Consider the following 14,359-nt stretch of genomic DNA (forward strand, 5'->3'; position numbering starts at 1 on the left):
TGTTCATGAATTTTGACATTATCAAAACATGTTCCTTTTAAGGAGACTTCGTGGAGGCAGAGGACTACCAGCTGCTGCATTGAGATCAAATGGTGAGACTGGTTGGGAAAATATATCACCCATGAGACACTAAGACTAACCCTGTCCATGTTCTCAGTGACATCATAGCCAAAGTTAGATTACAACACTATTGTAACCTCTATGCTTTTATATCATTCCACAAAACATTAATAAATGGAGACCCGATCAATCCGCTGTGTGTCCCAGAAGTCAAACTCAGACAGCATAAATGTTTTAGCTAGCCTTCCTGCAGTTAGAACATGCTGGGACTCTGTCTTGGGTAAAATCTCTGTGGCAGATTATATACAATGATCTATGATTAAATTAGGTTGGGAATAACACCTGAATTCAAACCCAACATCGTTCTTCTAGCCATTTGCCCGTTTACAGTATAAACTCCACTGGAAAGATTCCACACGGCCAAAGATCAATGGTTGAAGAATTCCATCACATATATTCATTTAAAGTAGGATGTTTACACAAAAGTGAACTAAGAGATTCAGAAAAATGTGGAGATAATTCAATGTAAAGGGCTCAGTAACAACGAGACGGGCATAATCCTGCCATGACGAGCTGACAATGGTAGCTTACAGAGATTTTTACTGTCAATGGTCTAGTTTTATTTTTGTTGATTTTCCTTTATAATCCGTTGTTCTTCCATAATAGAACATTACATAGGCACGATTTATTGACGGTGCCAATGCTAGTTTAATTGTGGGTGTTTGAAAATTGCATGTTTTAACAATTTTGACTTAGATAAGAATTTATTCTAACACAAAGATGGATTTAAAGACATATCCTGGGTCTCTGAGTGCACTATTGTGCCCAAACAGTACCGGCAAAACTTCAATGATTGTAGGCTGAGAAAGTTTAATAAGCAGGCAGGGATATCAGGGATGGCACTTCCTTGGATTTGCTCATTCCTGCAAAGCCAAGACAACAACTTTGTATAAGGTCAAATTTTCATCTTCCTGCAAAGCACAACATAGAGGACCTAAAGGTCTTCCCACTTTGTTGTACTCCCCTGGCTTAAGGAAAGGAAATGTACTCTGCCTGGACGGACTGAAATCATAACCCAGGAGAGGCTAGTACATAGTTACTTCTCTACGAGTTGCCAACCTATCCTGCGCATTCTCTTTCACCGCTTTTCAGCAAACAAAGGTGTGATCATCAATTTAGATCAATTATGTCCCACAACTCAACTCAGTTGTCAAGGGAACTAACTTCCAAAGTCCTCTCCTCTGAAAAGTGCTTGCATACCTCCAACCTAACCATAGGACCGATCTTACAAATTCGCTGGTTATGGCACTTCTGCATGAACCTAACAGACTACACTGGGCATTTAAAAAAACTCTTTTACCAAGCATAAATGAGCGCAAAATAAGGCATCCAAAATGTGCCTACATTAACACTGACATAACCCTACTAAATAGCTGTAGAGGCTCTCCACTTGCTTCCCCAGGAATCCAGCATTAGCTAGAAAGCACTGTGCTTTGTGAAAACACAATATGGTGCAGTTTGTTGTTCCTTGTGCAAATAAACTCACCACTACCAACCATCCTGGAAACTGTGGTGCCTTTCAGCTCAACTAATCCACCCGCACCCATTCAAGAGACCAAAGTACAGATCAAGATCCAGCGAGGTCCGGAGCCTGACTCCATGGAATGCCTTTAGTGCCCAGTCCCAAGTAGAATGTCACTATATTCAACTCAAGAAACAACCTTAGCATTGGAACAATTGAAGAAAGCTGATCCACGCATGCACCAGGACTCTAAGGACAACTTGTAAAAAATGTAGGAATTGCAATTTCTTAATTGCAATTCTTATGGAACCGCAATTAAGAAATCCTGATTCGTAATGTAAGAAATCTTAAAGTTCTCAATAACGAATCCTAATGGTTTGCAAATCGGCCTACCTCATGAATATTAATGAGGACGATCGCACATTGCAACCCATTAGAAATGACAACCAACACAGGGATGGTGGCCTGCCTTGGTCAGTAGACCACCATGTCTTTGACTGCTTTTTAATAAAGCAAACTTTTTAAAATTCAGCTCCAAAAAGTGTTTAACACCATCTTGAATGGGGGAGCCATCCCGGAAACTTGGCGGGCGCTGAAATTATTCCCATCCACAAAAAAGGTGACAAAGGGTCACCATGTAATTACAGGCCCATTAGCTTAATAGATGTCCCCCAAAAAATCTTTTGTAAAATCATTTTGACCAGAATCCATAATTGGATAGAGGATAATAATGTTCTATCTGACTTACAGGCAGGGTTCAGGGCCTCCACAAGCACCAATGACCAAGTCTTTAGATTCCTTCTGCTAATGTGGAAGGAAGTAACCATCAGAGGAGGTCATTTATATGTGGTGTTTGTGGATTTAAAAACGGCCTTTGACTCAATAGACTAGTCCCAACTTTGGCTAACCTTGAGCAAATTAGGACTACCATCCTATATACTCAGAATCCTGATTCGGCTACACCACAACACCTATGCTAAGGTTAGGTGGAATTCCGATGGCAGCCTGACCAATAACATTCTGGTTCGTAAAGGCGTGCGCCAAGGTTGTGTTCTTGCCCCGACATTATTTACCCTCTATATCAATGGTCTAATTGGTGAACTCTATAACTGTGGCAGCGCCACTCCCCCTCCCCCCCCCGAAATTGGCAGGTAGAGTAGTGCCATGTCTGCTATTTGAAGACAGCACACTGCTTATTGCTAGAACACCTTGAGGAATCCAAAACCTCTTAAATAAATTCGCTAAAGTCTGCAAAGAAAAGGGCTTAGAAATAAACTGCTCCAAAACTAAATATATGTCCTTTAATCCCTATAAATCTGGTAAAGGCAAACTTTTGGTGCGCAAGTTCTCCAGTGATATATCCTCTCCAGATTCATAACCATAAAACCTCTCTCCTCTTCGAGGAGTTCATTGGAAACACTGCAAAAATAACTTCTTTTAACAGTTTTCTTTCTAACTTTTATTCTTTCAAAAAGTGCATGAGGTGAAGTAACAAAAGAAAGAAATATATTTGTCTACAATCACCTGGGCTTTTTGTTTAGAAAGAGTGATCAGCAACGAGGCAATCATTTTACTTTAACTCTTTTTTTCAGTAGAAGATATCCAACACAACACCTAGGCAAGGATGGGTATCTGGTATCTTAAGGAGTATGGGAATCTGAGGAGGAACCCCCCCCCCCTTCCCTCACTGCAGAACTAACATTACAGGTAATTAACTTCCACTTCGGCAGCAAGTAACTGCGCCCAGATTCATAACGTTAAAACCAAATTCATAGCAGTACAAGGGCACAGGATGTTCCGATAAAGACCCTCAGATGATCACACCTTCCGCTGTAGGCCAGTGTGGGAGAGGTCTGACCTCAGAGGGAAAATCGGTATACCATAGAAGATTTGGGGCAGGGCTGAGCTCTTCTGCTCAGGATTAACTTGCTTTGTAAATATGGGCACCTTGCGGAGACACTACATGTTGTGAGCGTCACTCTTAACTTGAAATAAGATGTTTGATTTGGAACGAACCTGTAGCATATATGTTAAGTTGCTGTTTACCTACATTATGCTGCAGAAAGAAGCCAAAGGTAACGGTATGCTTGAAAATAAATACTTAAAAAACACGAGGCAGATGATTAAGGTCATGGTATTATGTATGGACACTGGCCTGGAGGACTAAAGGCAAAGGTGTCTCACTATAAGAAGACCTTCGAAGACAGGACCAAAGACGGTCGAAAACAGAGGCTCTGTTGGACACTCATATCAATCAATCAATCAGGGGTTTATATAGCACGCAACTCACCCGTGAGGGTCTCAAGGCACTTGGGGGGGGGGGGGGAGGCGGCTCCGGATCAGTCTAAGAGCCAGGGCTTGAGGTCCCTCCTGAACATGTGCAGGGTTGGGGAGCGTCTGATGTTCACCGGGAGCTCGTTACAGGTCTTAGCTGCCAGGAGAAAGTTCTTCCTCCGGTTTTGTTTCTGCAGATGCGGGGAACTTCTGCCAGGGCAAGGTCAGCGGAGCAGAGGTTTCTCTTGGGTGCGTGGAAGGAGACTCTCTCGTTGCGGTATTTGGGTCTGATGTCGTTGAGGGCTTTGTAGGCGTGGGTGAGGAGTTTGAAAGTGATTCTTGCCTCGACGTGGAGCCAGTGAAGGTCGAGTAGGTGTTGGGTCATGTGCTCTTGCCGCGGGTTTCCGAGGACGAGTCTGGCTGCGGCATTCTGGATGGTTTGGAGTCTGCGTAGCAGAGTTCTGTTGATTCCGGCATAGAGGGTGTTTCCGTAGTCAAGTCTGCTGGTTATGAGTGTGTGTGTGATGGTCCTTCTGAAGTCTGGGGGATCCATTGGAAGGTCTTACGGAGGATGCGAAGCCAGTTGAAGCTGGTGTAGGCGACAGCGTTGATCTGGCAGTTCATGGAGAGGGAAGAGTCGAGGCGGTGGAGCAGGGTCAGAGGATGTGGACCAGGGTCTTCTCTGAGTTGAGCTTCAGACAGCTGTCCTTCTTCCACGCTACCATGTCTTTCATTACTTCCTGGATGCAGAGTCTGGTGTCTTCGGGGTTCTTTGTGAGTGAGAGGATGAGCTGTCCGTCGTCGGCTTAGGATACGATGCTGAGCCCATTCTGTCTGACAATGGCGGCGCGGGAGGCCATATAGATGTTGAAGAGCGTAGGGCTGCGAGATGATCCCTGGGGTACTCCGCAGTTGATATCCGTGGGTTCGGAGCGGAAGGGAGGGAATCTGATCCACGGGGTTCGGCCGGAGAGGAAGGATTTGATCCAGTCTAGGGTGGTTCCTTGTATCCCGATATTGTGAAGTCTGGCTGTTAGTGTGCGATGTGAGACAATGTTGAAGGCCACGGAGAGGTCTAGCAGGATGAGGGCCGCCATGTGTCCTTGGTCCAGTAGCTTGCGGATGTCATCAGTGGTGGCTAGGAGGGTGGTCTCGGTGCTGTGGTTGCTGTGGAATCCAGACTGGGAGGAGTCTAGGATGGAGTTATCTTCGACGAAGGCGTTCAGCTGGGTGTTTACGAGTCTCTTTGTGACTTTGGCCGCAAAGGGGAGGAGAGAGATGGGCCAGTAGTTTTTCAGGTCCGTAAGGTCGGCTGTTGGTTTCTTGAGGAGGGTTTCACCTCAGCCCCTTTGCATTCATCTGGGCAGATGCCGGATGTGAGGGAGGTTTTGATGGCGGTGGTGGGTCGAGGGGTGGTGTCTGGGGCTGGTTCGCTGAAGTTGTCGTAGAGGTCCTTGATCTTCCGATGGAAGTAGGAGCTGAGCTCATCGCAGAGTTCCTGGGAAGGTGTGACGTCCTTGGCTTCGCAGGCGGGACTTGCGAACTGTTATATGAGGTTAAACAGTTCTCTGCATCGGTGGCGTTGGTCTGGATTTTGTCTTTCATGAATGTCCGTTTGGTGTTTCTTATGTGCTTGTGGTATTCCTTCAGGGCGTTCTTGTGGTTGTTCCGTGCTTCTGTAGTCTTCTGGTTTTGCCAGGGTTTTTCTAGGCATCTGCAGGTGCGTCTGGCTTCTTGGAGTTCTGTGGAGAACCAGGAGGCCTTCAGCGGGCGGTGCTTGGTAGGGGGGAGGAGGGGTGCAAGCTTGTCCATGCAGCAGGAGATCCAGCGGTGAAGTTTCCAGGCTGAGGTGTTGGTGTCGGTCGTGGCGGCGGGGGGTTTTGACTGAGGGTGGCGTTGCGGTGTTGTTCTGTGACCTTGCTTCAGTTCCATTGTGGCGGGCGTGGGGCGGGCTTGTGTGTGTTGGTGGCGTTGAAGGTGAAGTGGACGCAGTGGTGGTCCGTCCAGGGGGGCTGGATAGTGTGGCTGAAGCGGATGTTTGCTCCTCCTGCGAAGATTGGGTTGAGGGAGTGGCCTGCTCTGTGGGTGGGTGTGTTGACGAGTTGCTTCAGTCCTAGGTTGGCGAGGTTGGCAATGAGAGTGCAGGAGTCGGGGTCGTTGCCTTTGTCTAGGTGGAAGTTCAGGTCCCCGAGTAGAATGTAGTCCATGGAGGTGATGGCGTGGAGGGCAGCGAGCTCGGCGATGGTTGTTGCGGGCTGGGTGCGGGGTCCTGGTGGTCTGTAGATGAGGGTGCCGCATAGCGTGGTCCTGGGGCTGGTCTGGATTTGAAAATGGAGGTGTTCTGCATTGGACTGGTGGTCACTCGAGCTGAAGGTGGAGAGTCGAAGGGCGGTCTTGTAAGCGATGGCGGGTCCCCCTCCTGGTCGGTGCGGGCAGTCCTTTCTCTGGAACTTGCAGCCGCCGGGGATGGCAGTGGAGATGTCGGGCCGGAGGTGGCGTTGGTCCAGGTCTCTGTGAAGAAGGTGACGTCTGGAGAGTGGGTGTCGATCAAGCCCCAGATTTCAATGGCATGTCGGTGCAGGGAGGGCATGTTGAGGAGGATGCAAGTCATGTTTCTGGTGGTGGATGCATCGGGCGTGCAGTCTGTGGTTGCAGGAGCTCTGTCGACGGTGAAGGATATGCAGCAGGTTATGCAAGAGAACTGCCCGTGGGTGGTGGTAGGTGAGGCTCTTCCGCAGTCGGTGTGTCTTCCGGGATTGAGTGCGGTGAGGCTTGTCGAGTCGTAGCGGTGGGGTCTGGGCGGACCAGTGTTTCTGGCGCTGGTCGCGTCGCGGATGGGTGCAGACGGGCTTATGTAGGGGAGGGAGGCGGGAGCAGCGGAAGGGAGGCGGGAGCGGGGCTGGGTCAGGGCCGCAGGGGCAGCAGCGGCAGGAAAGGTGAGAGTAGGTCGCGGGGGGAAGAACCCCAGTCAAGCAGTAAATACAGAGGAGCAAAACGAATCAAGTAGCAATCACAAAATCACAACACAACACCAGAATGCACAATAAAAACAATTAAGGGGAAGAAATACCACAGAAACGCAAGGAGAACCTGCGGCGCAGGGACAGCAGCCTGGTCGAACCCAGCCAGGAGGGAGCACAGTGCCACGGTCGGCTGATCAGGCGGAGCTGCTGGGGAGAGTGCTGGCCTTGGCCCAAGAGGTCAAGGAGTCAAGTGCGCTCCCCCGAAGCAGTCAGCATATGTAGGGGGGGGCGGGCAGGAGCAGCGGAAGGGAGGCGGGAGTGGGGCTGGGTCAGGGGGCGGGAACGTTGAGAGTAGGTGGTGTGGGGGAAGAACCCCAGTCAAGCAGTAAAAACAGATCTAAGACACAAGGACAATCTCAACCACTATGCAGTCTAAATCACAGTCTGACTGGAACGCAGGATTAAGTTGCTTGGGAATGCATCTTGGGTGACACATTTCAGGGTTCTGTGATTTCCACCAATAATGGAGGCCTTTATTTCTTTCACTCTCGTCAGACCAAGTAGTAGGGCTTGGAGTCTTTCTTTACAGAGGGTATCTACTAAGTCACCCCATTGCTAATGAGAGGTCCTGGGACAAGAACCCCCATGGTGGGAATATCTGAGTTGGCGATACCAATTTAACGAGAAACCATTACCCACGTCGTATTCCAGAACAAATTTTGGTATTTGCAGATCTTAGTCGAATATGGAAGATCAAAGAAAGGAGCTAAATGATATCCAAAAATAAAGAATTGTCCTTTAGTATATATAATAGCACTATGGTTTCCGCAAAAAAACAGAGAATAACCTCGGACAGTAAGATCTGCATCTTCAGTGGCCCATGGGCTGCATGTGAATTTGTAGAAAGCATAGAAAGCAAAAATGCCTGAAACGTAGGTGAAAAAATTACAGGGTTCATGATTGGTAATCGTTAATGACTGATTGGCTGCATGATTTTGCCGACTATTTCCTTTGAGGAAGGTTGGTGATTTATATGCATATCTGAGTGATAATATTGTGTAAAAATCTGTTGTCCCCCTTTGCTCCCTACTACCCCTCTTCTACCTCCCATGGTGGGGTGCTACTGTAGTTGAAAGACCTTGAGAAGTTGCTGAAGTGAAGATAGGAACTTTCTTTGTTTTCTGAGCAACACTTTACATAATGTGTTTATATTGTGAATGGCAAATAAACATGATGTAAGCATTAGCTACACCAAATATTCCTTTGAAACACCTCATCATTGGCTAAATAGTGTACATAAAAACCCAGAATATCTGCAGCATGGTGAATAAACGATGAAGATGTCATGCCATTCGATAAAAAGCCTGAGCCTTCAAACTTTTATTGTCAAGTAGGAACTAAAAGAAATTCTCATTTGTGGCTCATTTCCTTAGATGTTAGCTATCCTTGTCCGGCAGCAGGTTTGCCCATTACATCACTCACTGGATACTTTTTCGAAAATACAGACGCTACCACACAGTCAACTGATCAACAAACTTGGAGAAAAATACAATCCAAGTTTAGAGGTTTACATTTTTGCTGTATCCTAGAGGGCACACCCTTAGCTTGTATTAGAAAAACTGAGCTGATCTTCTCTAATACTCCCTTTACCATAGAAACAGATCCGTTCTGGGCCGCAGGCATCTACAGAGCACCATAAATAAAGCATCAAGCGGCTTAGAATGCTGAATGCCTGCACTCCTGATTTAGGTAGGAGACAGTCAATTCTTACAGCAAACATTTTATTATTGTATCATATTTTGTGTTTAAAATGTCCTCTTCCCAATATAAGTTAATGGTAAAATGTACGTCTCATAATTTCTTTCAATAAACATCCATCATATGCTATCTCAAATGTTTGTAGGTATGTGAAGGGGAATCCTAAACCCTCATGATGATGTGCCCGGCATGTCATGTCTGGACGGCCTAAATTAGGTAAGGGGTTAAGAAGACCATGGATTCTTATTTTGAGCCACAAACAGTTTCAATAGTCTGTTCATAATTTCTGTACCTCATTTTCAAACAATACTTGTATGCAAAAATGACTTGGTAATGGGGCAGGCAAGTTGAGGTACCTGGATGTCCATCCTCATGTGACATCTTCTAATTACTCAAACTGAAATATTTGAATAAGCCCATTTTATTAAGGAAGGTTAAAAATGCCACTCTAACCTCAGCAAATAGTAAAAAAAGAGGAAAAGAAGTGCAGAAAAATCCCTCAAAGAGTGAAAATTAATGTCTTTGGAAATTAAAACGTTGTGGAAAACATAAAATATGTTCTGTGTCCTTTTCTTTGAAGTAGGCAGAAAAAGAACAAATGTAATGGTTGTCTGAGGACTGGTCTATATGCCCAAATGTAAGCCCAAGTGACTTCAAAAACGTTTTAAAGAGAGAGGCATATTTTCCATGCTGATGTTCCTTGAGGTGGGTTTCTCTAGTTTTTATACTTCATGCCTTTTTTTTTTCTAAACAGAAAAAAACACATTCAAAAGTTGGTTTGTTGGTGTTTCCAGGGTCCAGCCAGGTTACAGGGAATGATTCGAAGGGTGTAAATTTGAGGAGGATCCCTTGGGGAATTTGGCATACACTAATCTAAGGGAGGGCAGTATAGAGATAAACAACCACGTGTGCGAAAATGTATTTTTACTTTTAATTTTACCTTCTTTTACCATTGTATCCTGCTCTTGCAGATCCTCCTCTTCCTCAGGACTCCATGAGGGTATTCGTAGCTGCTCTGAAAGGACAATTTGTTTAGGCTTAGTCTTTAAGATTTCAGAATAATGTTTTAATATTTAATGGGGCTATTAAAGAGTCCATCTTCAATTAATTTACTTGTTATGAGGTAAATTATTCAGTTTCTTTAAAGATCACTGAAGCTTTTAAAATGAAAATGACTCCTACAGGGCGGTTACAGAAAAGTCCTAAAGTAACAACCATAATTTAATTACATTTGTATTTGAAGTTTGTCATGAACGTAGTTTTGGAAAGTAATGGAGCACCCTACAAGGAACAAGGTGCCATGAGAAAACCAAAATGATATATGATTTACTGGTCAGAGGAGTACGATTCAGAGAAGATTTCCAGTGAGAATAGCATATTTTTTGGGCAATAGAGAATGTAAAATCCCTTGTCAGAGAAGCAATAATTTTACTTGTTATCCAGTTAAAAATTTTAATTTAATTCAACTAAAATTGCAAATTTAGATCCTGCTTTCTTAACTTTTAACGGGTCACCGACTGCTAAGTTACAACCTTGGTTCATATCTTTACTTATCTACACTTATGTTTTTCGTTAGAATATTAGTATTAGCAAATACATTTGCTTTTCTGTACATCTCTATATGCAAGACTGGGTTAATATGACAAATAAGCCTCTTGGGGTTCTAACTATTGTCAGATTCCTACCTTTCACAAAATAAAAGTGACACCCTGTGATATTATGTTGTGTGCAGTGTTAAGACTATATTAACTTACTGATGTGTTCTAGAACATCTACACCTAACTTCATTGCAAGTTGGACACCTTCCAAAAACAACCTATTAAATCTTTCAACGGACCCATACATACTGGGTAAATACAATGTGCTGCACTTGTGTTTCACTCCCATGTCTTTAAAGACTGTGTCAAGGTTCTGGGAAACAAATTGTACGCCAATGTCTAACCTAATAGATCTGGGAATGCTTTCTATGTGGAAACACTCCTTCAAAAATTCAATTGCAGATTTAGTATCGAGATTCTACCTTGTTCAACTTTGAAAAATAATATATTAAATTCGATCTTCATATGGACATGACAAATCTGTTTCTAAATCCTGTAAATGGGCTTGCAAAAACTCTGACTGTAAGAAAAAGTTACTTCCCTTCCATCACGGTCTTTCTAGTAGATACTACATCTAAATGCAGGATACTCACTTGCTGGATCCAGAAACTTCCAAAGTTCTCTTGCACTGGGGGGGGGGGTGGGGGGGGGGGGAAGAGGGGAAAGGCACTGGATCCATCTTGGAACCAGAAGAGCCATGTAGCTTCCACTCAGAGCACTGATGTCAGCCCCACGTATGTGTTTTTTTTTTACAACATTGAAGATAGAAATTAGCACTGAAGCTGAAAAATGGTGTATAGTGCCGCAATCCAAATTGGAATCTTTTTACTGTGTCCTCTTATGATACCTGGGTCAAGTACCCTTTTCTTTTTTTTTAACTGCTTTTTATCACGCTGAATTATTTTTGTAAGAAAACTACTGTCACTCAGTGTATTCTACTGTGTTGATAACTGAATTTGTGGGAAACTTTGAAAGTGTTTGACTTAAGCATCACTCTAAATAAGCCTGATTACTGTGTGTGTGTGTGTGTGTGTGTGTGTGTTGGGGGGGGGGCGTACTACAGCCAGGCAGCCATCTTAGTGTGCCACCTGTTCCGTGCGGTTAGTGCTCCATTAGTTTCGCTCCCTCTCTCTCGCACCCAACCTAGTTATTCGCGGTCGTGGCGCAGGAGGCTCTGTCACCCATGTGGTACATGAGGCACCTCTTCTTTTTTAACTGCTTTTTATCATGATGCATTATTGTTTAAGAAAACTACTGTCATTCTGTGTATTCTACTGTGTGGATAACTGAATTTGGGGGAAACTTTGAAAATGTTTGCTCTAATAGTCTCTGAAATAAGCCTGATTACCGTTGAGGGGGAGACAAATCACATCCAGCGGCCATCTTAGTGCGCCACCTGTTCAGAGCGGTTAGCGCTCTAGTCGTTTCTCACACCCAGCCTGCCTATTAATTCGCAGCCATGGTTCGGGGGTGCCTAAGGCAAGCCCGTCTGTGCCTGTCAGTCAGCGACCAAACGGGACCAGAGGCCAGGAAGGCTGGTCGAATGTTCTCAGGTAGGATGGCCTACTTTTCATCTCAGCTGCTTACCATACGCCCTTCAACACCACAAACCCGCCACTTCCCCAGGAATCCTGATAGAGCCTTATCAAAATCCCCACACTGTAGTTTTGCACTTTTCGACACTTGCACAACACCCCAAGCACAAAATATTGGACAGTGATCACCGCCGATAAGGGATACTGTGCATTTAACTAATTACGCCCATCTTAGGTTCATTACGGAAACAACACTCTGAACTTTTCAACTCTCTAACAGATCATTGCCGGAACCGTGTGCCCTCTGACATTCAGATTGTTAGAGTGGATCGCCACACAAGAAAGGGGGCGGCATTGCTCTTAATTTTAAAGCACAGTATGTCTGTAAAATAGACAAGATCAATAGCCCAGACTGTTGAGCTCTATTGCTTTCTCTGACTTTCTCCAATACTTTGACTAGGTCAGGAACTCTGCTTTATAGCCCTCCTGTTCTGACTGGCACCAGTAGTTCCACTTTAACAGAGATCGTATCCCCTTACATTGTAAAGTATGCTAGCTTTACAATTCTCGTAGATTTTAATATCCCTTAAGACAATGAGGCATGCAAAACTGCGTCCTCTCTTTTTTTGTAAAAACGATTTTTATTGGTAATCAAGTGAAGAGGGTACATTACAGGATAAAAGCAATTCAGGCATCAGCCAACGATTCGGTAAAGCAGCACAGCTCCCACAAGATACCTTTTATATAAAACAGTCCCCAACTGACCCACCCCACCCCGCAATCCCCCCCCCCGTAGCCAGTGTGCTGTACTCCTCCTTTCCAGTCGTTGACATATTATCATTACTTGTCCGGGACAGGGACCTCAGGAAAGGGTAAGAGGCGCCCCTCAACGGAGCGTCCAGACCCCCAGGTCTGCCATCAGTAGGTGTAAGTAGTGCGTGCATCCTGGTGGGTGTGTGGAATCCCAGGCTCAGTGCTCTCACCCTGGAGTCCCTCCCTCATCCTCGCTCTGGTCACCATCTGGCTGTTGGAGCGCTACTACTAGGGCCTCCCACGCCCTGGCCACCTCCAGCGCCCTGTCAGTATCTAGGCTCCTAGCCTGTCGCAGCCGCAATGTACTCTCCGCTTTCGCCCAGCGCTCTAAAGTGGTCTTCCAGCGCAGGTAGTTGGGGCCTTGAGTAGATTTCCAATGCATGGAGATTTCACGCTTGGCCAATATCAAACCCAGGTCGCAAAATTTGCTGGTAACTCGAGTACGAGGGGTATGAGGGAACCATAATAATAGGCATGTGCCCATGTCAAGAGCGATCTGCCGGTCGTCCGTGACAGCATTCAGGCAGGACATCACCGCCTCCCAGTAACCCGCTAGCTTGATGCAAGTCCAGAACATGTGGGCGAAATCCGCATCCGCGGTTCCGCATCGGGGACAAAGCGAGGAAGCCCCCCTCGAAATATTGCGAGATTTTCGTCGGCGTTAGGTACGCTCGGTGTAGGGTAAAAAACTGGACCAGTTGGAACCTGGCGTTCCTCGTGCCCTTCCACGCTCTGCGCAGTAGCTGTGGCCACACCGTGTCAGGGATGGATCGCCCGATGTCCCCCTCCCACTTGGCTTGCAGCCCGTCCAAGGGTTGCAGGGCAGTAGACGACAGCCGTCGGTAAAGGCATGTGACAGCCTTATAAGTGCCAGCGGCCGACACCACATATTGACAGCATTCCGAGGCCGGCGGTTCAGTGAGCCCAGACCTCCAGTATCGGCGAATACCAGCCACCAATGCAGCATGGAGCAGATATCCACCCCTCGGTAGATCGTAGGAGTCCCGCAGCTCCTGAAACGGGAGCAGCGAGCCATCCCTGTAGAGATCGCCAATCATCTGCAGGCCAAGTTCCTCCCAGATTGCTAGTGCGGACCAGTCGCCGCCATGTGGGAAGGCCGTGCACATCCCGAGCGGAATTTCTGGGGCGTAAGGGCGAGCGGCACCGGAACGCTTGTGTGCCCGAAGCCAGCAGCTTCGAATCGTCCGTTCCTCCAAGGTGAGCTGAGCTAGGTCTAGTCTCTGTCCCAAAACTATAAAGGAGATGATGTGTCTCGGGAACAATTTGCCTGGCGCATCCTCCGGGCCACGGAACTCCAAAGCCACCGCCTGGGTTAGCCACTGCAGCTGCGCTGCCAGATAATACCACTCAAAGTCCGGGGCCGCAAGGCCCCCGTCCGCCCTGGGGCGCATCAGCGTGGTCAGCGCCACCCGTCTCCTGCCCGATCCCCAGATGAACCTCGTCGTCAGGGAGCGGAGTCTGTTGAAAACTGACACGGGTATCCAGACCGGCAGAGTGCGGAACAGGTACAACAATCGGGGAAGTGCCACCATCTTTAACAGTGCGACTCGCCCCGCGACCGAGAGCGGCAGCGTCTGCCAGAAACCCATGCAACCCTGTAGATTCCGAATCGCCCTGTTGATGTTACCGTCTAGGATGGCCGCCGGCGAGTGATAGATGAGGGTGCCCAGATATGAGAGGCAGTGGTGCTCCCACTGCAAGGCACCCTCCAGCTGGGTGTCATCGGCCCTCGGAGTCAGCGGGAAGAGGCAAGACTTCCCCCAGTTGACTCTCAGCCCCGAGAGTTGACCAAAGTCCGACAGGAGCCATTCGGCC

The 14,359-nt window shown here is 46.7% G+C and overlaps 1 protein-coding gene across 7 annotated transcripts in view; it reads right to left on the bottom strand.

Moving 5' to 3' along the window:
- LOC144770339 (uncharacterized) overlaps window positions 1-14,359 on the bottom strand; it is a 288,592-nt gene that overhangs the window by 128,993 nt on the left and 145,240 nt on the right. For 4 of the 7 annotated variants that reach the window (XM_078654786.1, XM_078654783.1, XM_078654784.1 and 1 more), the window contains one exon: window positions 9,518-9,592. The exons of the other annotated variants lie outside the window; for them this stretch is intronic. In XM_078654786.1, coding sequence (XP_078510912.1) covers window positions 9,518-9,592 — 75 coding nt within the window. The remainder of the gene's footprint in view (window positions 1-9,517; window positions 9,593-14,359) is intronic. 7 annotated transcript variants of the gene reach the window in all.

The sequence above is a fragment of the Lissotriton helveticus genome, chromosome 7 (assembly GCF_964261635.1).
Source record: "Lissotriton helveticus chromosome 7, aLisHel1.1, whole genome shotgun sequence".
In the NCBI taxonomy this organism is placed as follows: domain Eukaryota; kingdom Metazoa; phylum Chordata; class Amphibia; order Caudata; family Salamandridae; genus Lissotriton; species Lissotriton helveticus.